Genomic DNA, 26,914 nt, shown 5'->3' with positions numbered 1-26,914 from the left:
TCGACACAATCAGTATCGGATTCAAAATCGCTTCTAGCTAGATCTTCCTGTTTACTTTTGCATATATAAACATGTGTGACATAATAATATTGATTTAGGTCTGTATTGGACTTTTGACATTCGGCTACCCCTTGACCCACAGAGAAGTCAGTTATCTGTTTCCGGAATTACTCTGATTATTAGACCTACGTCTATTGAATATGCTAAAGTTATCATTTCTGTTGTTCTAATGGTTACAATTTTGTGAATTATTTCAATTCTGCCTACTTTTTCTATAATTCGTTCTATTCCGCAATTCTTTATTATTATTTGGTGTTGACTGACCGCTAGTTCTGAGGGTGATTTTCCTGATTATTTATGTTTATATGGTCATGACATTCTGAGTAGGACTGTCTGCTGTTATTGTTGTGTCGGTTTCTATTGTTTGGTCTAGTATGTCCGTTCCGATTATGCTTTGACTGAGTATATTGGTATTCGCCATCTGGTTTTAATGGCAATGGAGCAAATACCAACTTAAAGTAGAAAGGTATAATCTAAGTAATTACCAAAACTTAGGATTCTCTACCTTCCGTAAACGATTATCCCATACAAACCTCCCCTTTTAAATCTTTGCTTTAGTATTTTTTTAATTAAAAAAAAAATGGTCTTTGATGGTTTATATATATATATATATATATTCCACTCTAATATTTCCGCTCTGTTATAAAACGCAATAAGTCATTTCTCACTGTGTTTTTGACTATAATCTTCATAAACTAGCTATTTTTTTAGTATATGTATATATGTATTCTGTCGTATAAATATCTCCCCGACGCTGAAGTGGGGAATACCATTTGCACGTTCCAATCGATCATTCAGTACGTACGCTAAACATAACCAGGTCATTTTAAGTTTGTACGTATTATTCGTTTTCACGTCCCCTACTGCATCTCATTTGGTGACTTCCCTTCTTTTGAGGAGTCCCCTTATGCAGTTCGCTCTGCTCCTTTCTGTTTGCGCCGTCATATTGCACTTAGAAGGAGGAGGCCGGCGAAACGCCCCATAAAATTAGTGCTTGAATCTTGCATCATAACGCTAGTGAAACAACAAAACAGAAAGAAAAGACCAACCCCAAGAGAACTATGTATATGTCTTGCGTAGCATAGTTCAGAGGTGATCGCTATATCACTTGACTACGGTAATTCATAAAATATACAAAAATTTACGAACTTCTACATGGCCTAAAGCGTTAATACACAATAACATAAATTCGGTGTCAAGGTCTTTTCAAGTTATTACTTTATACTCTTACACAACAAACTGTATCTTGGTTATAAAAATATACGCGTTGAAACTTAGTTAACAAGTACCACAACATTACCATATCCTTCATCAATACTAGCAACAAACGTTTTCTCCGCAAAATTTTTACTCTACTTGTTTTTTCCACACTGTCCCGATTAAATATGAGTTATCTGACATGTAAGTATTTTGAAAGGTCTGAACAACTCAGTGACTTCGTAAATAAAGTATGAGATGTTTATATGAAAAACTTAACTTTTCGTACTGCTGTTTCATTAAGATCTTACAGTCTCAAGTTCGAATGTAAAAGTCATGAAAACAAAAGATAATTTTTTAAAAGCGTTTTCTATCTCTGAGATCATGTGTTTTCAAACAGAACAGAATAGACTAATGGATTAATGGAATATCTGCTTCAACGTCATTGTTATGAAGAACGAAATTCTGCTGAAGTGGAATGCGAACCTCTACTCTGTAGCGGAGTTTGATTCTGCAAAACATTCGCACCGAGAGAAATCGCCACAGCTGTGACGCTACAGGGGAAGATTAACAGATTAAGGTTCCTGTGCCCTCCCCCTTGTCCGAGCACTTCGCCTTTTCGCCACCAGATGCTCACTTTTTCATTTAGCAATCACTCCTGGCACCTCTACTGGGAAGAACTGAAAGATCGTACCGCTCAGTTTGAATGTGTCCAGGATATCCACACTTGAAGTGGGCGGGGAGAGGAATCCAACAGTTTTTTTTTTTTTTTTCGTGCACCTGCAGTCAGTCAGAGTCTATTTTTACAAGCCGTGTTGTTCAGCCGCAGGGCAAAACCTCAACCATTGATGAGTAACATAAATCTTTTCTTTTTGCAGGTAGGAATAGAGATTTTGTACAAAAAACGGGAATTAGGTTGCAGAGAACGTCATTCGCATAGCGTTGACAAATTTTCTTTCGTCCGTTTATCACATGAAATTCTTTTCTTTTCTTTCTTTCTTTCTTTCTTTTTTTTCTTTTTTTTATTATTACCAGAATACGAGATAAAAATAACCTAAATGGTTCTTTGTATACAGAAAAACAAACAATACTAATATTTTCTTACATATCAGTATTATATGATTTTTTTTCTGAAGTGTATGATGCATAAAAAATGGACAGAATGAATTTGGACTTTTCTATTTGTCCCTATCCTTCTGAGTAGAGAGAATGCTGTGGCGCAACTAAAGGGCCTGCAGGGCCCGCAATATTGAGAGGCCCAGAACAGAAAGAGGCCCATTTCAGTTTCGAAGTTAAACTTTATAATGTTAAGATGTTAAAAATTATGTGATGTTCCAACTATATCACATTTTTACCTATGAAGACGGTAACACCTGAGCGATTATTTAGTAAATTAAATGCCAACAAAACTTTTCCTGACCAGCGCAAACATTATGACCACTCGCTACTTTTTGAACGAAATCATCGGGCTGAGATAAGAGCTACAAGGCATAACACCACCGCGCGCCAAACACGACAAGAATCTCACTCGATTAGTCAGTGTGGTGCTTGTGCCTTGAATAGGGAAGGACGACGATATATCAGGGTGACTAAATGCTGGGAGCTTCATTTCGGAAACAGTGCGACTTGTAGAGTTTTCGCGATCTGCCGCGATCGCGATGTATTTCAAAGATGGGAAAAGGACAGTGAAACCAGCATCGAACCAAACAACAAAAAGTGGGACGACCACACCTCATTAAAAATGTCGGATGTCGTAGACTCTCGAAGTTGGTACAGCAGAATAGACGAAAACTATAGCACAATATAATAATAATAATAATAATAATAATAATAATAATAATAATAATAATAATAATAATAATAATAATAATAATAATAATAATACTGTGCATATTTTTGCATATGAGCAAGTTGTGACTCACTAGATAGAACATAGAAAGTCAAAACTGTTCTCTGTAAATTTTACGTGACTCATGAATGTGGAAAGAGGGGGTCCGTTTAACATTTTTGCGGGTAGGTCCATTCGTCCCCTTACTTACGCTACTGAGAGAATGTAAGGTAAAATAATAACACTAATATACATATAAACTCCTGGCGCAACAGTCCCTTGTGATCTGAGTCTGCAGCGGGCTTATGTTAGTGGTAAGCACTACTACACCCAACGTTGCCGGCTGTCTAGATTGAAGTCCGCTATCTTTTAGTTTCCCAACTTTTCTCTCGATATTTGTTCAACACAGAAATGTTTGAGTGCCACACCGGGAATTAAACTCTGGACGATGCACACCGTATCACTTTCGCTAATCATTTGGTAAAATTCAGGTTAGGGTGGTACTGAATTATTTTTGGAATATGCCATTTCTCATAAGATAAAGTTTAAAAGTATTGTGACATAATTAAAAAGCTCATTATCAACCACGTATTCTTGCCTCTAATATCTCTAAAAGTTTTCGATTTATGTGTCAAAAATGGTTGAAACACTTGAAGTTAGTTTAGTAACTTGAAGAAGATAGTGCACTTATACATACATGATTAGAATTCCTCCAATTTTTATTTTTATTCTTCTTTCTCGTAAAGAAATACAAAATCATAATTTCAACCATTTTGGTACATTTTTCATAATTTGAAGCGCGAACAGCCGGTTTCTTTCCTTACGTTTTGAACTTGGGATTTATATTCTCCTTGTCACTTATCGTGAAAGTCATATAATGACATGGGTCCCAAGGCTAGAATATATTATGCGACAGAGGTAATGACAATTTTTGTCATTTCATCTCTCAAGATCTATTAAATTTGACATTTATTGAATGATATCGGTTTTATAATACGAATAAATTTTTCGCAATAAGGTGCGTATAGTAGTCGTAAGAAATGACAAAAGCTACCACTGACCTTTATAGTTTGACTTATGCTTTTTCGATCATGATATTACCCTTAAATTTTGTAAAGGACAGTATCATTTTAATTATCTTAACCTAATTTCCTAAAGCATCTCATTCGTACGCTAAAAAAAAAAAAGAAAAAGAAAAAAAGATTTCTATTTTTTATCTATAAGAATTCAGGAAATGCAAATTTATTCAAAATTCCTTTACAATTAAATTCGCCTAAACAGATATTCCTTCGAGATTTCTGTATTTTGAAAACAAATTCACGATTTCAGTTCTTTGTATTTACTTGTTTCCATGTTATATATATATATATATATATATATATATATATATATATATATATATATCAATGTTGTATGATCAGTTCCCAGAATTATTTTAGTTCCCCGGTAAATCAATTTATAACAAGCTTCAAATACTGCTACAATTTTAATGTGGTTTCAGGAGAATCTGCATATCTCATCCTTTTGTTACTCTCTATATATTCATTTACAACGTAAACAAACATCAGTGAAAGAAAGAGGCTGAGAGCTAACATGTGCTCCATGAGGAACGTTGTCATTCCTTTCACTGATATATCTAGAGAGTCTAGTGCTGCCACGAGACGAAACGAGACAAGACGAGACTTCTGGCTGTGTCGTCTCGTCTAGGAAAGATATGCCCGTCTCGTCTCGTATCGAATGGTTCTGTCTCGTCTCGTGGCAACACTAGAAAGGCTGAGGCCCACAAAAAGAGCTGTTATACCAAGTGGTTAAAATTACAACTTTTAACCAAGTATGGTTAACAGAGCACAACACACAACACGACTGCAATCTTCCAGCAACGACTGCTTAGTTTCGACTGAACCCGTAATTACTTCGATAGGAACACTTGTCAATACCGTCAGTACAGTCGAAAGACAAGATTTCCCCATTTATTCTGATATCCTTTTTTCAGAACCCCTGGCGCCACTTCAACAAATACGGAGGCCTATGTAACTTTCCCATTTAAAAAATGGTTTATCTTCGAATAACATCAAAAAAGGATAAAAAAGATAAATTTTATTGTCAAATCAGAATCTTTTCAAAACTCAGTACCGAGAAAGGCTGACACGTTTCTGTCTTGGTTCGAAACGAGAAAGATCATGAAACAATAGTTAGTTACTGATAAAATTGCCACTTCTACGCGTATTTGTACTTCTATAACAAGATTTCTATACGTAAATATCTCCACCAGCCCCCGGAATAAAATCTTCTGAAACACTGATCTCAATGAACGCTTTACATTGTATTTGAATCTGGAGCACTATCACAAAATAATTAAACTTGAATCGATTGAGAAATGGAAGTGAAAGCTGTTTGTAAGAATCATTTTTAAAAAATGCTTTAGATATTCCCTGTTCTTTGTAGGATTCGAAACATTGAATCATTTGGATCATTTGAAATAATAAAAGATGGTATACATTTCGAAGGTAAGCAAATTCAGAAACTGTGTCTGTATTTTACGAGACACGAGACGAGACATTTCACGAAACGTTTTGTATTGTATCGTGTCTCGCTTCAAAGAATCCTGTCTCGTCTCGTTACAACACTAAGAGAGTCTTACGCATTCTCTTTCCAAGAAAATGAGCTAGAAACTTGAAAAGCACATTCAGTCAATTGTTATCAATAGTTATCACAGAATATACTATGGGCATAGCCACTGATGTGTAGAAGGTGACACAGGCGGAATTTGTTTTTGGTGATTTGCAGCCGTGGGGCTCTATTATTTGGATTGGAAGCATTGGTTCAAAAATATTTTACATTTAGCATACATGTATATATATATATATATATATATATATATATATATATATATATATATATATATATATATATATATATATATATATATATATATATATATATATACGTACATACACACACATGTACATGTGTGTTACATATACTTTAATTAATGTGTGGACCTAAGGACAAGATCCCGTTCGCCCGCCCAAAAACCGCCTCTGGGAGGTGGGTTGGAAGCGCACCCCTGAAACATAGAATTATGCTAATCGTAATCTTCTGAGATAGACTACCCCCGAGGAATAAGTAAATAAATAAATAAAAATAGTTTCTTAATGTTTATCTTCCGTATACGAGTAATTGAAAAATTTTAGTGTCTCAACAATGAGAGCCGTATACAGGTGATCCGCGTTCCTGGCGGAACTTCCCTAGTTGCGGACAAAATTTCACACTATACCCTCTTTCGGCTCTCTCCCACACGGTAGTTTTAAGAATTTTTATCTATTATCTACTCCCTTGGAGTAACTGTTGCTCTGTATTTTCACGGGCTTGCAACCGTCAGAATGAATATCTTGGCTGCTTTCCCAGCTACCCATTCAGCATGCAATAGATACATGCAATAATAATTAATAATCAAATCCCACACAAACTACTCTACCCATAAAATATTTTAACATGGAAAGTTCTTTTACGCAACGTATTTCGTTTGTTTAAAATGGAATAGACCTTAAAAAAAAAAAAAAACTTTTTTTTTAAATGTTCTTCTGGAGATTCGATAGCGAGATCGCTCACATCAAAAAATGAGAGAATTAGTGCTTTGACAATCTGGTAGAAATACAACATGCCATATATACATTACTGTGATTACATTGCTATTTATTCAATGATTATTTTGCTTAGAGCTTTCTTACTCTCCAGGGTACTCTTCAAGGGTAGACAATTACTCTTCACTTATGTTGGGAAAAAATATTCAGCTTGCAAATTTATTTCGAGAATTTCTCATTCCCTAATACATGTTTATTATCTCAATTTGTACGTACAGCCGACAAACTTACACAGAATCTCAACAGAGTTCAAATGTGAGGTGTCTGCTGTGAAACACAGGTCAGTTATATGGGAGGGGCTTTTAGAGTGTAATTCTAGGAACGCTGTAGGGGTCCATCCCGCTCACCTGAGACAAAAAAGAAAAGAAAAGAAAAAAATCTGGCGGCACACAACTAATTCAAACTGGTTACAAAGCAGGCACAACAAAGTTCTGAATGAAATATGTTTATTTTTTTGCACTATTCCATTTTCCGAACAATAACATTTACCGATGACTTGTTAGTCCCTCCACCACAGCCACCATGAAAACAAATTCAATCGGAATTTGGCCAGCTCGTTTGATCACGAATAATTGTCGTTTGATCCCAACGCATAATGACGTATTACACACAATTTGGCTAGGGCTTGTGAAAACAACACGTACTATTCCCTAGATATTTAAATCTTAAATAGGTGTGCAAAGTTTGGTTAGTTTGTGGTAGAAAGTATGTAAGATAAAGTTGACTGTTTATTTAACAAAGGAGAAATCCAATGATTGTTTATTTAAAAATGGTGATATTCAACAATGAATCAAAAACAATATGTGAAATCGACACGTACAATTCCATAGATATTTCAATCTTAAATGGAAGTGCAAAGTTTGGCCAGCTTCTGGTAAAAAGTATGGCTGATAAAAATGATTGTTTATTTAACAATGGTGGCCTTCAACAATGAAACTAACAACAATATGCGGAATCCACACGTACCATTCCCTAGATATTTCAATCTTAAATGGGTGTGCAAAGTTTGGTCAGTTTCTGGTAGAAAGTACTTCAGATAAAGTTGATTGTTTACTCAACAATGGTTTCCTCTAACAATAAAACTAATAACAATATGTGAAATCGACACGTACCATTCCATAGACATCTTAATCGTAAATGAATGTGCCAAGTTTGGTTAGTTTGTGGCAGAAAGTATGGCAGGTATGGCAGGTAAGTTGTTAAATAAAAATTGTTTATTTAACAATTTAAAAATCCATCGATTGTGTATTTAACAATGGTGGTCTTCAGCAACGAAACTAACAACAATACATAAAATCGACACGTAGCATTCCCTAGATATTTAAAACTTAAATTTGTTATGCAAAATTTGATCAGTTTCTGGTAGAAGGTATGGCAGACAAAATTGATTATTTAACAATGGTAGCCTATAACAATGAAACAAACAACAATATGTGAAATCGGCAGGTACCATTCCCTAGATATCTCAGTTGTAATCCGTTGGGTGTGCCAAGTTTGGTCAGTTTGTGGTAGAAAGTGTGGCAGATAAAGTTGATTGTATATTTAACGATGGTGGCCTTCAACAATGAAACAAACAACAATAAGTGGAATCCACACGTACCATTCCCTAGATATCTCAATCTTAAATGGGTGTGCAAAGTTTCCTCACTTTCTGGTAGAAAGTACGGCAGATAAAGTTGATTGCTTACTTAACAACGGTGACCTCTAACAACGAAACTAACAACAATATGTGAAATCGGCACGAACCATTCCATTGATATTTCAATCGTAAATGAGTGTGCCAAGTTTGGTTAGTTTGTGGCAGAAAATATCACAGATAAAGTTGACTATATACTTAATAATGGAGAAATCCAACGATTGTGTATTTAACAATGGTGGCCTTCAACAATGAAACTAACAACAATATGCGGAATCCACACTTACCGTTCCCTAGATATTTCAATCTTAAATGGGTGTGCCAAGTTTGGCTAGTTTCTGGTAGAACGTGTGGCAAATAAAGTTGATTGTTAATTTAACAATGGTGGCCTCTAGCAACGAAAGTAACAACAAGTGAAATCAACACGAACCATTCCATAGATATCTCAATCGTAAATGACTGTGCCAAATCTGGTTAGTTTGTGGTAGAAAATTTGGCAGATAAAGTTGCTGTATATTTAATAATGGAGAAATCCAACGATTGTTTATTTAACAATGGTAGCCTTCAATAATGAAACTAACAATAATATGTGAAATCGACACATAGCATTCCCTAGATATTTTAACTTTAAATGGGTGTGCAAAGTTTGGTCAGTTTGTGATAGAACGTATGGCCGTTAAAGTTGATTGTTTATTTAACAATGGTGGCCTCTAACAATGAAACTAACAACAATATGTGAAATTGACAAATGCCGTTTCATAGATATCTTAATCTTAAATGAGTGCAAATTTTGGCTAGGTTGTTGTAGAAAGTGTGGCAAATAAAGTTGATTGTTCATTTAACAATGGTGGCCTCTAGCAATGAAAGTAACAACAAGTGAAATCAACACGAACCATTCTATAGATATCTCAATCGTAAATGACTGTGCCAAGTTTGGTTAGTTTGTGGTAGAAAGAGTGTAAGATAAAGTTGATTGTTTATTTAACAAAGGAGAAATCCAACGATTGTTTATTAAACAATGGTGGTCTTCAACAATGAAAGAACAACAACATGTGAAATCGACACATACCATTCCATAGATATCTCAATCGTTCATGAGTGTGCGAAGTTTAGATAGTTTGTGGTAGAAAGTATGGGAGATAAAGTTGATCGTTTATTTGACAATGTAGAAATCCAAGGATTGTGTATTTAACAATGGTAGTCCTCAACAATGAAACTAACAACAATATGACAAATCGATACATATCTTTCCCTAGATATTTCAATCTTAAATGTGTGTGCAAGGTTTGGCCAGTTTCTAGTCGGAAGTATGGCAGATAAAGTCGATTGTTTATTTAACAATGGTGGCCTCTACAATGAAACTATCAAAATAAGTGAAATCGACACGTACCTTTCCATAGATATCTCAATCGTAAATGAGTGCGCCAAATTTGATTAGTTTGTGGTAGAAAGAGTGTAAGATAAAATTGATTGTTTCTGTAACAATTTAGAAATCCAACGATTATTTAACAATGGTGGTCTTCAACAATGAAAGAACAACAATATGTGAAATCGACACATACCATTCCATGCATATCTCAATCATTCATGAGTGTGCAAGGTTTGCTTAGTTTGTGGTAGAAAGTATGGCAGATAAAGTTGATCGTTTATTTAACAATGGAGAAATACAACGAAGGTTTATATAAAAATGGTGATCTTCAACAATGAAACTAACAACAATATGAGAAAACGACACATATCTTTCCCTAGATATTTCAATCTTAAATATGTGTGCAAGGTTTGGACAGTTTCTGGTAGGAAGTATGGCAGATAAAGTTGATTGTTCATTTAACAATGGCGGCCTCTAACAATGAAAGTAACAATAATAGGTGAAATCAACACGTACCATTCCATAGATATCTCAATTGTAAATGAGTGTGCCAAGCTTGGTTAGTTTGTGATAGAAAGTAGGGCACATAAAGTTGATTGTTTATTTAACAATGGAGAAATCCAACGATTGTTTATTTAACAATGGTGGCCTCGAACAATGAAACTAACAACAATATGTGAAATCGACTGGTATCATTCAGTATATATATCTGTGCTAATCCGATGGGTGTGCCAAGTTTGGTCAGTTTGTGGTAGAAAGTGTGACAGATTAATTTGATTGTTTATTTAACAATGGTGGCCTTCAACAATGAAACTAACAACAATATGCGGAATCCACACGTACCATTCCCTAGATATTTCAATCTTAAATGGGTGTGCAAAGTTTGGTTAGTTTCTGGTAGAAAGTACTTCAGATAAAGTTGATTGTTTACTCAACAATGATGGCCTCTAACAATGAAACTAATAACAATATGTGAAATCGACACGCACCATTCCCTAGATTTTGTAACGTCCATTAACCAGATTATATTCGTTTTTGCTTAATTTCTGAATTGTTTGTTTTATTTTTGATTGTTTTAATTTTATTAGTTGTATATGTTAACATTGGTGATGGTGGCGCCATCTATTGTTTTAGACACAAACTATTTGGACGTTATGAATAACCTTAATGTTTAACTGATTTTCAATAACCGAAACATTTTTAGGCTTTTGTCAGTCTGTGTCACATTTTACGGCTGAGCAAACGGTAACTATTACTAAGAAAAATAAATTCGCAAGGAAACTGCTTAAGGACCTATTTTAAGTATAAAATCTCCATTTCCTCCTTTTCATTTGTCCAACCAGAGTTTATATGAACTATCGAGAATCGAACGTGGGATCACGCACTAATTATTTGGTTAACTACTTTCTTCATTTGCTCACTACTTGACTACTAAGCAGCACTTCTCATTTCCGTGTGCCTGGTGGGACCACAAAAACTCCAAAATCAACAACGAATATCGACCCTAAGATTTCTTACCAGAACTTAGTTGTTCACGTTCAGTAAAGTAAAAAATTTAGAAACCAATCTGAAATGAACGTGGATACTGTCAGAGGCTATACTAGCGCACATTATTAGTCATGATTCTTTAAAACATTCTAATTCGATGAAAATAACCTAGAGAAATCTGACAACTAAATCTTATTTTCGGTAGATACCAGTACTTACTGTTTGTCCCTTTTCTGATTCTTACTCAAACTTAATATTTAATTTGCCACACGAGAACACTGCATGCATACCTTAATTTTGACAAATTTCGCTCAACTTCAAAAGTATACATATATTTACTATCAGCTGGCTCTGAGAACTGTTTTGAGATCCTCTGGAAGCGTGCAAATGATGTCGTCCATGCGATGTTTCAGCTGTCGCCGAATTCCTTCCTTTAGTGGAAGGTCGTCAGCTTCACACTGCTGCAGTTTGTGTCGTATCCTAAGAACCATGTCAACTATTTCCACTTCTTGTCGTCCTTTGACCCAAACTTTCAGATCCTGAAAATCAATACATACTGTCTAACCAGTGTCATTGTAGCTGCTTGAAAGTGTTGCAAGCGTGGATAACGGATGACGGTTGGTACTTAGGAACATCTGCAGGTGAAGGTAATAGTTCCATGGGATGAGGGAAGAGAGGGATTGGAAACAGTTTCGAACATGGTACAGTGTGTGGTCTAAATAATAAATAAAAATATCGTATATACAAAAAAACAAAAAATACATTGTATACGTATCGGTTAAGTTCCAATTTTTTACTTTCTAGGTGCGAAACTTGCTGAATACAAACTGACTATTTCTTTTAAGGTATTTTCTTAACGTCACCGATCAATATTTAACTAATCGTGCTAGTTGTGTAGTTTGAAGTAGAAACATCGTCGATGTGTGGCAATAAATCCCGAAACAACTCGATTTCAAAGTACAGCCATTAACCTACAACTCTCTGTGAGCAATTAAAGAAATTGAACAAAAGGTGGAAATTAAAATAACACAGATCAAAGGGACAAATAAAAAAGAAATTGGCATGAATACATGCTATCATCACTACTCTCAGTAAGAAAATGTACTAATCACCGTATTGATGAAAATGTGAACAAAAGTTTTTGAAATTATAAAAATAGATACTTCTTATCGAGAACCCGTGGTTCAAATTGTTAGTTTAACAAAACTTATTGAGTATTCGACTGAAATGTTACGGCCTCTCAATAAATTAGTCTAATATTGGAATGTCGTAACCCAAATCAAGGATTTTTTTTTTTTTTTTTTTTTAACCTTTGCAAATATCAGCTACAACAAAGTACTTCACACACACAGAAATACTTACCGCGTCTGAGAGAGCTTCTAGTTGCAAAGCTTGTAGCTTTTGACTAACTTCCCGATAGCGCGCATTAAACCAACCACTAAAATTTGCTGAACGGAAAAATCGACGATACAATCCTACCCAATCTCCTTTAGTCCCTGAAGTCAACTGTGGGCCTGACGTTCCTAATGTTGCCAAAAAGTCATCAGGGTTGAAAGGTCGTGGAGTTGGGGCAGCCTATACACAAAAGAAATTCACATATCAGTTCATTGTGCAAAATTGTTCTGTGCACAGAACTATTATCCTCCAGAGAAGTACTTAGTACAAGGAAGAAATCCTTTCATGCAGCTCACTTTCGCCCAAATTCTATTCACGTAGTTTCTGGGAATCCTTATTGTCATGTGCAGAATCCTTTGTACACTCATTCATCACATGTGACCTTGCATTTTCGGATACTACATGCTACGTTTCTTTACATGAGGTGTGACTATCCCATTCACAATCGTTATAAACCTAATCTGGATCAAAGTTCTTTTTTCCATTTTCACATACTCTTAACCTGAACAGGATGCCGTTCATTTATCATCTGTCACCATTAGCCTAGAAGAGATTAGTCATCTCTCTTTCTTCCAAATTCTAAGTGTTCTTCTAACTTGAACGATGTACTATTACTTTTGATTGGTGACATCTTGTAAATTAATTGTTGTTCATTTTTTTCATTTAACTTTTTGATAAAATACTCGAAGGAATACTCCAGTTTCTTTGGGGGTCACCCCTGCGCTACATCCAATTATATATTAATATGTAGAATCTACGACTAAAAATAATGGACATTCCCTTTTACCAGATTTCGATCCGTCATTTTGTTCTCAATTATGGCAACTTTGACATTTTTCCGACAAATTTTCGGGTGGTCATAGCGTCGAAAGGAAGCATTTTTACAACCAGTTTGGTGTATATTTTTCGTTTTATTTTGGTGTCTATAATCACCTCCGGACGTTATTTATATCTTATCTCTCTCTCTCTCTCTTTCTTTCTTTCTTTCTTTCTTTCTTTCTTCCTCTTTCCCTCTCTCTCTCTCCCTATATATATATATATATAAAATACGGAGTGATAAAGTAACGAAATGTAGCAAGAAGATAAGCATATACTGAAGATATTAAATGGGGAGCCGCGGTGGCTCAGTGGTAGAGCGTTCGCCTCTGGTGCATGGGGTCCTTGGTTCGAATTCGATTCGAACTTAATAACGACAAGGCTAGTTTCTTAAGCTTATTTCCAATTTAGATGATTTTTACCAATTGTTAAGAAGGCAGAAATCTTAACTTTAATGGACGGCACCATCTTGACATTTCTCTGATATTACAGGGAAATCCCACTAGGATAACGAGCCTTGCTATGGTTTAACTCCCCACACAGGGTTGAGATCTGTGCGTACTAGTATCTAGAAAGACATGCATTACGCACTGCAAAGTATAACAATAACGGTCCTATCTTAGTTCTTTACAGATTTATATGATGCAATTCGACTCAAAAAAAAAAAAAAAAACACATTTATCCAATAATTTTTGTTGATATCCTTGCTGTCTCCAGCACAAGAATATAGCTAGTCTGTTCTTTTGCTACCAGGTATAACGTAACTATCCTGTTATTTTCTTTTGGTATTATGCTATCATTATGAATAAATTATAAGCCTCCATATGTTGGACATTCTTCAGCAAATTTTGAATAGCGATTGGGGCACAAATGGATCAATATACAAATCCATTTTTACACTCTTAATTCAAGCTAAGTGGGTATTTCCAGTAAGACGGCATGCGTAGTCGTTGTTTAATTATTATTATTATTAATATTAAACTATCACCGAAAATTGGCATAATAGCATGAAAAATATAGTTTAAGTATGTGAGAGAGCGGTTAACGAACACCATGATTTCTACTTTACGATTTGGTTACTGGTATGGCTATGAAACCACCGGAAAGCACACCCTCTCTGCATTTTTACACTTCAACTCAAGATAATTTTTATTATTTGGTCTAGGAATTAATTCGTGCGGGTGGACAAGAGATGGCGCAACGAACGGAGCGTCCCACAGTTCCGTGTATCCACACATGTGTTGCAAACCCCTGTCATCGCGTATCGTTCGTAGTATAGGGCAGTGGATTAAAGCGTCAACAACACCAGTTTGTAGTTAAGTGAACATGGCGCTATTTGTGCCTGATAAAGTGTTTTTGCGGGGTGTCCTGCTGCATTACTTTAACATGCAGAAAAGTGCGACTGAAAGTCATCGTATTTTGGTGGAAGTGTATGGTGACCATGCTCTAGCTGAGCGAACGTGTCATAAGTGGTTTGCACGGTTTAGAAGTGGTGATTTCGGCTTGGCAGACCAAGAGCGAGATGGACAGCCAAAAAAATTTCAAGACGAAGAATTGACAGCATTGCTCGAGCAGGATTCGTGTCAAACGCAGGAACAACTTGCAGCAGCATTAGGCGTTGATCAAACAACAGTCTCCAAACGCTTGAAAGCCATGGGAATGATTCGAAAGATGTCATATTGGGTTCCACATGAATTGAAAGACAGGGACGTTGAAAGACGAAAAACCATTTGCGAATTGCTGCTTCAACGACAGAGCAGAAAGGGGTTTCTGCATCGAATTATTACGGGTGATGAGAAGTGGATCCATTACGAGAACCCTAAACGAAAAAAGGCCTGGGTGAAACCAAGTGAACCAGGTCCATCACCACCAAAACGAGATATTCACTGTGCAAAGGTTATGCTGTGCATATGGTGGGATATGAAAGGTGTGGTGTACTATGAGCTGCTGCAACCGGGTGCAACTATGAATGGAGAACGTTATCGACGACAATTAATGCGTTTGAAGCAAGCTCTGGCCAGAACACGACCAGAATGGGAGAACAGACATGATAAACTTATTGTTCAACATGATAACGCTCGCCCACATGTCGCAAAACCGGTCAAAACCTATTTAGAAAATGTCGGATGGGAAGTTTTACCCCACCCGCCGTATTCACCAGACGTTGCTCCTTCGGACTACTACTTGTTCGATTGCATGAACAACGATTTGATTGGACAGCGGTTTACTTCTTCAGAAGATATCGAAACATGGGTCTCTGACTGGATCGCTTCCAAGGATGAGGACTTCTTTCGCCACGGAATCCGTACATTGCCTGACAGATGGGCGAAAGTGGTGGCTAGCGATGGACAATATTTTTCTTAAGGTATTTATGTATTTTGTGTTTGTACTACAGCTTCAATGTGTGCGTACCAACCGCACGAATTAATTCCTGGACCAAATATTATTATTTTTTTAAATACTAGTGTTACTATGTGAACAACTAATACGTACAGAAAATCCTAAAAGACTAAAAAACGAACAAAGCAATGGAAAGAAAGATATAAAAGAAAACTTATAGAAAAAAAACGGCTATACTGGTATAACTTTTGTAGACGATTTTTATAAATCCTACACAAATACTAGAATTTATACTTAAAAAAAAAAGTTTGACTTTGTAAAGCTCTGTATTCTTACCCATAGACGGAATTAAGTCATATAAATATGATTTTCTTTGGCCAAATTAGAACTTTATTTCAAAACAAAATATTAAAATATCTTTCTACGGGTTGCGAAAATATGACCTTCAAAACAGAGTTGGTTGACTAAGGTTCTGAACAAGATTTTTCTTAAAGCCTTAATAATTTAAAGACAGAAATAAGTGGAGTAAGGAAATTATTATGCTACTTACCTTATAGGGAGAGATATTTTTCTGTAGAGGCATTAGACTTGCCATGTACCTCTCCAGGGGTATCATGAAGCTTTGTGTTAATTCTAACAAGTGCCTTCTAAGTAATGCCGTTTGTACTTCACTAGGCCTTTTTGTTTGGATTCCCTTCAAAAGTTTCTTGAGAATTGCCTTGTCTTTATGCAGAAACGGTCTATAATATGTATAAACACCTGGCTTTGAGTCTAACATTTTAAGGTTGCCTGCCTTTTTCAATTTATGCTTTTGCGTAGACGCTAAAATAGGGACAAAAAATATTATTAGACTTTTTTTTTCTTTTACAAGATTCATAAATGACGTCAATAAGTGAAGCTCTTATATATACTGGTACACTTCAGAAAAGTTTCTTCCACACTTATTTCTCGAAGATAGTTTGAGTTGATCTAACCAATTATGAACGATGGTAGTCATTTCAGTTTGGACGGTTTTGGAGTAAAATGACTATGATCAAATCTTTGAAGAATCGTGGCCTAAAAGCTGTCCCAGACATGGCCGGACTTTGTACGTTGGTAGTGGTTATGGTGTAAATGAGTTTCGAAGAAAATGGTTATGATCAGTCACGTCTTTCATAAATGGCCCATAAACCGTCCAATATAATAAATACGATTAGCATTAGCAGATATTTTTTTCGTGATCGGATTAGTCTCAGACAGTTTAAGCTACATTGTTCAGACTTCACATATTGATACTGTTCATAGTGCAGACGAGTTTAAACCAAGATGATTATAATTAGAGACTTGACGTTAGTCAAGAGGCCAATTTCTTAATGTTACAGATATAATAAAAAAATGATTATTCTAAAATTCGTTTGGAGATTTTTGCTTAATTTGTTTTCTCTATTTTACTATGATATTGTTTAAATGTTATCTATTCTTTGCATATTATATAAAATGAGTACTTCACTGAGATAAATACTTAGATCTCTTCTTTGGAGAAAAGTTTCTGTCAGTTAAAAGGAATTTGAAAATAACAAAGAAGTAACTAGTCCAGGTCAAGATCTACCCCAATAAATAGAAACTATGCCGCCACGAGACATGTGAGCGGCTTAAATATACTCCTATTATAAGGTTTAATAGAATTCTTTTAGAATAATCGAAAACATAATTTACAAACATATCTGACAACTTAAAAAAAGGTTATGTAAAACCGCAATAAATAACTTCTGAAAGATAGTCAAAATATATAAAATTAAACGTATGTTTAAAACTTAATATATTCATAATTTCTTTCTTCTGACTGTATATAAAGTAATGAAAAACTTTGGACTGCCGTATAAAGCTGCAAGATGCAGAAGTAAAGTCGGGGCCATGGATAAGCGACTATTTTTCCTGGAAGAAGGAAGACTTTCTTCTACCCCCTGTGGCTTAGCAACCGCAAACTGCACTGGAGGTCGCGAAGGACTCAATGATGCCAGATTTCTAAACTGAATGAACTGGTTTCTTTCTGTTTTGAAGGTTTCCATTCCAGATTGTCATATGGGAACAGCAGAAGAAAAAACTTATTTTTTAGTTCAACCTAGACCCAACTTGCATTATGTTAGTATTCGAAAGTTTTCGATAAAGTGATATGTTTATTTATTGCCCATAAAAGATCTGTAGGGAAAATGAACTAACGAAGTATCTCAGTTTTTTTAAAACGGATTCTATTTTCTTCAGGATGACATTTTTTTAAAGGAAAAAAAAGTATGGAAAGGGAAAAATTTACGCACTTAAAAGGTAAATATTTGTTCTCAATTTCTGCAAGAGCCTAACTTTTGGCGCTATAGTTTACAACTAAAGGCAGGTAGTAGGGTGATTTTCCTTTCTTCCCTTTATAGTTTTCCGATTTTTGCAAGGCATAATAAAATGAATCATATGTTTGTAAATTTTGCATAATTTTTTGAAGTTTATATATATATATATATATATATATATATATATATATATATATATATATATATATATATATATATATATATATAAAGAAAAGAAAGACAGTATGTCTTACGACGTCTTCATCCACGATTGAGTAACAACACAAAAAGAAGTTTAAAAGTTAAAACTTTTTTTTGGTATTGTTCTGAAAATTAAAGAAACGAAGAGAAGGAAGTGAAAATCTTAGCTTGGAATGTTTTCTCAAAAAAATTCATTCCTTATAGAACGCTTCAATTTATTGTTGATGACCATCAATGTTTTTCACAGTTGTCAGTTGGTAAGTTTTGGTTTTCTACTTTCCCTTGAGATTTTGTTCGAAGAGATTGTACTATGCTGGTGGTGTCTACGTATTTTTTCGCTGTTTGGAAATATCTAATTTCTTTCGGCGGTACCAGATGATAAGCAACCTGGTCCTTCTGGCCAGAAAAGTCTAAGTAACAAATAAAAGAATCGTGTACTTGGAAGTGAAGCAAAGCAGAGGAAGCAAAACATGAAAGTTTCAGGGGGCTGAAGGTAGTCGAAAGGGGCTCAAACACTAGCTACTTCTAGCTAGGATCTGGTTTCGATATAAATATTGGTTAAGAAATCCGGGCGATATGTATCTTTTTTAATTAATGCTAATTATTCAACACTTATCCCCACAAAGCATTTAATTTTCTTATTACTAAGTGCAAAAATTGACGTACATTACTCTCAAAAGTCAAGGATATAAAATTACTTAAAAAAAAAAAAAAAAAAAAAAAACGAGAACATTTTCGAAAGAGAGGACAAAGATTATTTGAGAATCGAGACAAAACGAGACTTTTTCAACCTTAACAAGACGTCTCCTCTCGTGGACAACACTAGTCAAGGCTGAGTTAAATCGTTTTTCCGCGTTCCAAAACCAGTGACCTTACTTTAATCAAAGGAGATCACATATCGGAATAATATAAAATAATTCTAAACAACATTTATTTAATATCACCAGTTTATTGGCTTCAATGATGAAACCATACAGCCAGCCCACGTCACTAACCTTAGGATACGTTTTCATGTAAGATACTTGCACTCAATTGAATTACATTGATTTCAATACAAAAATAAAGTATTTACAGATATAATTCTCAACAGCTTGTTTTCAATTTTATTTTAAGTTTCGGTACTGACAGATTTATCAACCGAGTGCTAATCAAATTTGCAATTTTACTGACATTTTTCACTAATCTTTGTTTCTAATTACCTGAGGATATTTCTTTAGTAAAACTAAAATTATAATATTATAGAAATTGACCCCATTTCCCCTTCTCAGGAACAGAATTAAAAAAAAAAAAAAAAAAAGAAAATCCGAAGGTCGCGGTCTGTAATTTTTTTTAATGAGAAGTGTATGTGCTGAATTTTACGCCTTCTTAAGCGAATTCTCACATTCGGCATTTTCTAAACAAATAATCGGTAATTTGATTATTAATACAAACCCCCTCTTTTCTCCTATAGGAGCGAAGTTTTCGCAATCATTGAAACGTGTTTTCTGTTCATTTTAATGAAGAATTTATCCCTTAGTTCCATCTTCTTAACCTCAAGAATTTATGATATATTCTATTTTTGTTTTAAAAAAAAATGAACTCTCTTTGTCTCCTATAGGACATATATTTTTAAAATTGTTTTATTAGCCCTTGCCTTTTGACAAAGGAATATTCTGTACAAATCCATGTTTCTATCTATAATAGTTTGAGTAAGGTATTGATGAGTAAGTCACTTTGATATAATCTTTTTTTAATTTTTTTAAATATAATAGTGTATATATCTTTTTAAAAACTCATAAATAATTCGTGTTCAGTTTTGGTATTTTCGCCCTATTTGAATTTTGTTGGCACTCGATCATAACATTTTTCTTAGATCACTTTTTATTACACAATTCACGAGTCAATACGTTTCTACTACGGTTTTCTCAATGGCTCTCTCTAGAAGAAAGAACATATGGTGTCCAGACATTTTCAAGAAAAAAATGTGACAACCTTGTCCCTCAGCACGTGCAGAAAACACTTTTGTGGTCACTTGTGGTCATGCTTGTGGAAGGAGCTGTTTCTTACGAAGGGTATGGGTAAGGGTCGCTTAACGGTGGCCGCGACTTTACTAGGCAGGTTCTTATAGGTAAATCGCTCTTATTGACTTGAAAAGAAGTCATTGATTCCGGTCACGTGGTATGAATCTTAAATTTAGCAATTTTGGGGAACTACATTTTTTGGATGGGTTTATGGGTACTAAATATGTTCCTCGTAAAATGTGGGGGTCCTAGCTCGTTCCTTTAGATGGGTAAAAAAGATGCCAAATTTTAAACATTTCGTGTTTTTTTTTTTTTTTTTTTTTTTCATTGGTCAACTATCATAGACGTTTCTGATCCTATAAAGGGGTATCTTACTCTCATAGTTACTGAGTATCAGATACTTACCCCTGAGGTGGTCAACGTTGCTCTTTTCATGGGTGGGGTGGGCCAACCATGTAGCCTTTATGTTCTAAGATGGGGTTTATGGTCTTACAGTAAACTAATGTATGGGCTTATGGTCCTATAGAGGGGTACCTTACTCTGTTTCATAGGTATTTAGGATTAGTTACGTACCCCTGTATTTCCTATGAATGGGTAGGGTGGGCCAACTATGTACTCCTTATGTTCTAAGATGGGTGCTTATGGTCCTATGCTTATGTATGGGTGTTTATGGTCCTATGGAGAAGTGAGCCATCACTCTCTTTAGTGGGTGTCAAGGACCAGTTACGTACCACGATAGTTCCTTTGTATGGGTAGGATGGACCAATCATGTGCCTTTCATGCTCATAGTCTTATACTGATGTATGGGTGCTTATGATCCCATGGAGGGTTACCTCACTCTTTTTCATAAGTATTTAGGACCAGTTACGTATCCCTGTGGTTCCTTTGAATGGGTGAAGGTGAGCCAACTCTGTACCTCTCATGCTCTAAGATGGGTGTTTAGGGTTCTATTGGTGTTAGGCTCTATGGATTAGCATCTTACTCTCTTATGAATAATTTCCATAGAAGTATACACACACACGCATAGGAAAATAGCTCTGATTGACTTGTGACACATGACCCAGGTCACGTGACATAACGCAAATCGTTCATATTGGTTGTTATGAATTACATGACGTAGGTCATAATTATGTTGTGCAGTCTGGAGGAGGGGATCATGTGTTGAAAAGCAGCGAATGAAAAGTGATGATTCTGTGGTTCCACCGTGGGTTTCATCGTGTGACGTCATGTTTCATCAGCGTTACTGTAATTGAAGTACAACTTTAATAGGTCAAAATGGCAATTATTCCGACGGAGATCATGCTTTATCATAGCTCACGCACCTTAACGGTGTCTAGAACCCTTCTTAAATTTGAATATATGGCCTATGGAAATGACTACTTGATTCTTTTTATGAGTGGAAAGGTGCAACTGTACTAAAAATTGAGATACACCCCTCTACTTTTGGTCCTCCGTTATGCACTAGTTATCTTCTTCACACACCTTGACAGCAATTAACGAAACTCTATTCATTTTTAGACATATTATGTCACACTTATCACGTGACATCACTTCTCATTCGCTACTTTTCATTACATGTCCCCTCTTACCCTCCTTATCACGTGATATGTTGTCCTATGGCTGAATATCTTATGGGGAATAGAATGTTCTCTTTACACAGGAATCTATCACATTACATCTTTAGTACGTAAGTACAATCGTATCACAAGCTTGAACAAGTAATTATCTATCTTGAATTTTTGCATGATTTATGTTAAATTTTGTTTGATAAAAGAATTATTTGCAGTAACCTGTCGGGACATAAGCTTAAATCTTTTACATTTGGTGTTGTTTAAAAATCTACGTGACAAATCACCAAATCAAGCATATTAATCAAATCATGCCGTGACCCATTATCTTTGCACGAAAGTAACAAAAATGCAACGAAAAACCCACACATAGTTACTTGTTGATTGATCTGAAACAAGACATATCCGACAAAATACCCGATTCCGTACGAATATTTTCCCCAATGACATTAATCATTACATCTACAATCTTACAAAACATTTAAATTAGTGTGCACATTGAATTATGATTTAGTCTATCACGATGTCTCCTGGGGACGTGGTGGCTCAGTGGTAGAGCGTTCATTTCTGGTGCGTGGGTTCCCTGGTTCGATCCCCGCTCACGCCAAGTGAACTTTGTGGAGGACAAACACTGTGTAAGTGGGTTTTCTCGGGGTTTTCCCGTTTCCTCCCATTTCTTCATTCCACCATTTCATTATCACAGTCTCCTTTAGCCTAGCCGGCATAACCGTGGGACGTTAAACTTAACGATTTCATTTCATTTCATTTCACGATGTCTCCTAGAGTGAAATACGCTTATCTACGTGTCTTGCAAACGTTAAGCCACACTTACATAAAGTTATAATTTCCAATGCAGGTGCTTCACTAATACAAAATACTTGTACATATCTATCTATTAAAATGCTACAATAGCAATTAAAAGCGCCTGAGCTCCAACCTACAACTCTGGCTTTCAAATCTTTCATTTACGGTTATGTGTCATTTCACGTTTAACAGAGACAAACATTTTGAGTATTTGTACTTTAAATAGCCTAAATTAGTTAACTATATCTTTTTCATAAAGTTTATGATATAAAATTATTGTTCAAAGCCTTTGTATTTTAATAAGCCTTCTCTAAAATCAATGCATGTGAATTGTGCTTCCATCTTCCGAGTTCTTTTAAACTATGTTTATATGTTTGTGGTCAATCCTTTCGTCAATGATATCTCGGAAACTACAGGCTCTATTTAGAAAGATGACGTTTTCACTGATCGATTCGAAATTTTGTGTAGATTGTCCAGTTCTAATTGAATATTTAAAATGGCCATTATTTCTTTATTACATTTTTTAGGGTACACTGGAAGCGTTGAAATTAAAAAAAAAAAAAAACAAACTAAAGCATCATATCATATGCGTTATACATTCCAACACCACAGTGTTGTATATTGGGGTTGTATATATCTCAGGCGTTTGTTTCATGGCCAAATAATAGTGAAAAAGGAAGGATAGCCATTTCTCGAGTCTAAGATAAATCTTTATTTTTTGAGTGTTTTGCCCAATGAACACCATATATAACTGACATTATAATTAATTGGATATGTAATCTATTTGCTTATTACATACTGCATGCAAGAAGAAAGAAAACACTGGTCATACATGAATTAGAAACTCCAACCGGAAGTAAGCTCAAATCTTGCAAACGGTGCGATATATTGAGAAAAAATAATCGAAAAAATCTCCCCTTTATGATACCCCTTGCCAATTTTTCTTTTTTTTTAAATCAAGACGTCTTTCACTTGTGTCTGTAAAGGGACATATACATATGTTGTGAGGAACGAGGAGATTTATGCTCATATGTGAATGATGCGCTGTGTAGAGAGCGCAGGTTCAGCTAGTTGTTATGCCTTAAAAGGCTATGTACCGTTGACAATACTCAGAAATCAAGATTGACGCGTCGCAAGTACACGCTTCGCTACCACGTGACAGCATGAAGTCATTCGACAAGAAGAAGCAGCATGTCTGCACAACAAGGAGAATATTTACCAGAATGATTTGCACCTATTGCAGGAGGAGTGTTGTTCAGTCTACTCTTTAAACAATAATTAGCATGGAACACAATAAGAAAAGTTCACCTCAGCAACTGATTAGATGAATACATGCATTAACTAATGTGACAGAAAGGCGTGAATCCAATTGTGATCAAGAAATGCAGTTTTACTAAACAATGTAAAGGAGTGACGATGAAACGTGACACCAATTCAATAAAATAATACATAAATATCTTTATGTTATATGTAAACAAGAAGAAAAAATGAAATGAAATATTTGAGTTTTACGTCCCACTTTTATGCCGGCTAGGCTAAAAGAGACGGTGATGATGAGAAATGAATTAAATGGTGGAATGAAGAAAGTAAGAGGAAACGAGAGAACCCCGAGAAAACCCACGCACACGGTGTTTGTCCACCAAAAGTTCGCTTGGCGCGAGCTGGGATCGAACCAGGGACCCCATGGACCAGAGGTGAACGCTCTACCACTGACCCACCGCGGCCCCGTAAACAAGAAGAACCAATACCTATTTCAATTATTTCGATGAAACCTGATCAAGATATTCTGAAGGATGATTGTTTTGAGCAAGAAAAATTAGCAGCCATACCACATCGTAAGAAACAGAACTACTATTTCAACTATTAACGCAAGATGGTGCAATTACATGTGATAATAAACACACAATCTACATCAATGACCATAAACTGGAAGCGTCCAACATTTTAGAATTAATTTGTGATGTAACTCGGTTGAGAAGGCATAAAGTCCTTAAGACTGGGAATTGTTTTGTAATTAACTCGCAACATCAAACATACTTCAAGAATTAATTAGTAATCCACGAAGACTTACGTATATTTTAAATCATAGTACATAAATCTATGAACCAGTAGCGCCACTACCTCTAGAATTGTTTCCTTGAGGGGATGAAGATGATAATGCTTTAGAGGCGCGACAGACAAGAAAACGTGTCATTCCTCAATAGTGGGGTAGCATAATGATAGAATCATGCATATTGTGATAACATAAAATTTTGCACAGAGATTACTAACATAGTAACAAATAAATTTTGACGTAGACCCCAAAAATTTGACGACAATTTCCTGAATTCCAGGCGCTGGAACATCTGGAGCACTGGGGAACGGTATGTTACAGCTGGAATAGCCATTACGTGAAAACGGCTTGATCTACAGAGCCAAAGTGTCACAAATATGATTTAGTGACATTTCTTATTATTTAATTTGCATTTGCTAAATTACCTCATATTATTTCAGTTCATTCTCATATATTCAAGTATTCAACGTTATTTTGTCAGTTGGTTGAATGTGTATTTGTATGTGTGTCAATGATCAATAGTATTGTAACGATGTAGTTACAAATAGCGGCAGGGTACAAAGCTCAACTTGTATGCAAGCGGTGCTCAAATTTCAACAATACACTCACACAGACAGGTTCATGCGCACCGAAAGACCTTCGTTGCTAGGCAACGGCAGAAAAATTCTGATTGGCTGAATCCAGTCACCTTATTCTTTTAGCAGCAAGAAAAGGAAAAGAATAAGAGCAGTGTTTGTCGCTTTGTGTGTAACTTCGTGAACGTGTTCCAAAGGAAGTGGCTGTTTGTAATCTTAGCTTTTAATGAGACTTTTAAAGAAAGTTACAGTGTAAAGGTCCGTCTAAAAGGGATGTTCCAGATGTTGAGTCAACGTAGTTTTCGTCGCTGGATTTGAATGGGCAGTTTCTTGCTCTAGAAAAGGTAAAGGAAGGCTAGACATAAGTATACGAACTTAGATGCGCGGCTGTTATGGAAAACAAGGACATACGATTAATATACTCAGAATCTTTAAACATTCGGAACTATGTTAAACTCAACTGTATTATCATTATTTGTTTGTAATTACTTCAATTCAACTAGTACCATTAAAGTTTGTATTATTACTGGAACTTGACAATCTTCCTAGATTTCAACAACCTCTTCAAATTGTTGACGCAACCCTTTCCGAAGTGTACGGAGACCACTCAGTACGGAGGGAAGGAGAACTTACCAGGGAAACAAGTGTTTTGAGCTATTACTCCATAAACTATAATAATTTGTCAAATGTCTATCACACCTGAGGGAACGGTTCTCAATAGTTAAAGTGGACTAGGTGGCCCCACAAAAGGCCATTTTCCCCTTTAGGTCGGTGATAAAAGTAAGACTCAAATGCAAGAGAAATAACAAACCTTTAATTTAAATTCTATATTGTCTTAATTGCATATCATGCAGGGCCGCACGAGGGGCCCAAAATTCATTAAAAAACAAAAAAACTTATGGCGTACTTTTTCTTTGTGCTTTTTATTTGGTCACTTCATGAAGAAAATGTTACATAAAATAGTAATAAAATCAAAATTTAAATTAAGTAAACCACAGTTTCTTGCTGTAGTAATTGCATCAGTTTATAGCAGCGTTTCCCAACCTTTTTCAACTTGCGGCACATCACAGGTGTAACTTGAATTCTCGCGGCACACTCATATATTATTATTATTATTATTATTATTATTATTATTATTATTATTATTATTATTATTTGCAAATATAAAATACCATGGTATTTTTTCTGTGATTACTGATCTTCTCACAGAGATGAAAGCTCGATCATTGGTTTTCTCCTATGCTAATTCATTATGCTTATTTTTTATTCTAATTTTAAAATAGAAAACAATTGCAATGAAATATAGGACTTAGGTTTTTAAAAATACGCTTTTTTTTTTCGAAAACTTTATCCAATCTTTCACTAGGAACGAAGATCACTAAATAACGAACGAACAAACAAATGTCTTGTACTTTTAACTTTGCTGTTTTAATCAAAACCGGTGCATATTATTGCAATCACACAGCTTGCGATGCGTCGAAGTCAAAACACAGCTGCTGAACAAAGTGTTGTTCTGTCATTCACGTGCAAATGAGTGTTCTACGAACGTTCACTTGAAGCGTACGGTACAAGTGCTTCCATTTCTCGGTGTTAGTATGACTCTCAATTAAAACGTAACATAG

At 35.3% G+C, this 26,914-nt stretch overlaps 1 protein-coding gene across 1 annotated transcript in view; it reads right to left on the bottom strand.

The window, feature by feature from the left end:
• The window catches only part of LOC145688095 (protein DENND6A), a 107,129-nt gene that overhangs the window by 33,957 nt on the left and 46,258 nt on the right, over positions 1 to 26,914 (bottom strand). The window contains exons 6-8 of the mRNA XM_081761829.1: positions 16,324 to 16,595; positions 12,585 to 12,797; positions 11,513 to 11,761 (exon numbers count right to left, since the gene is read on the bottom strand). Coding sequence (XP_081617955.1) covers positions 11,564 to 11,761; positions 12,585 to 12,797; positions 16,324 to 16,595 — 683 coding nt within the window. The 3' untranslated portion in view covers positions 11,513 to 11,563. The remainder of the gene's footprint in view (positions 1 to 11,512; positions 11,762 to 12,584; positions 12,798 to 16,323; positions 16,596 to 26,914) is intronic.

The sequence above is a fragment of the Thermobia domestica genome, chromosome 6 (genome assembly GCF_964235325.1).
Source record: "Thermobia domestica chromosome 6, izTheDome1.hap1.1, whole genome shotgun sequence".
NCBI lineage: Eukaryota > Metazoa > Arthropoda > Insecta > Zygentoma > Lepismatidae > Thermobia > Thermobia domestica.
The sequence above is the reverse complement of the archived record's forward strand: the minus strand, read 5'-3'. Positions and strand labels throughout refer to the sequence as shown.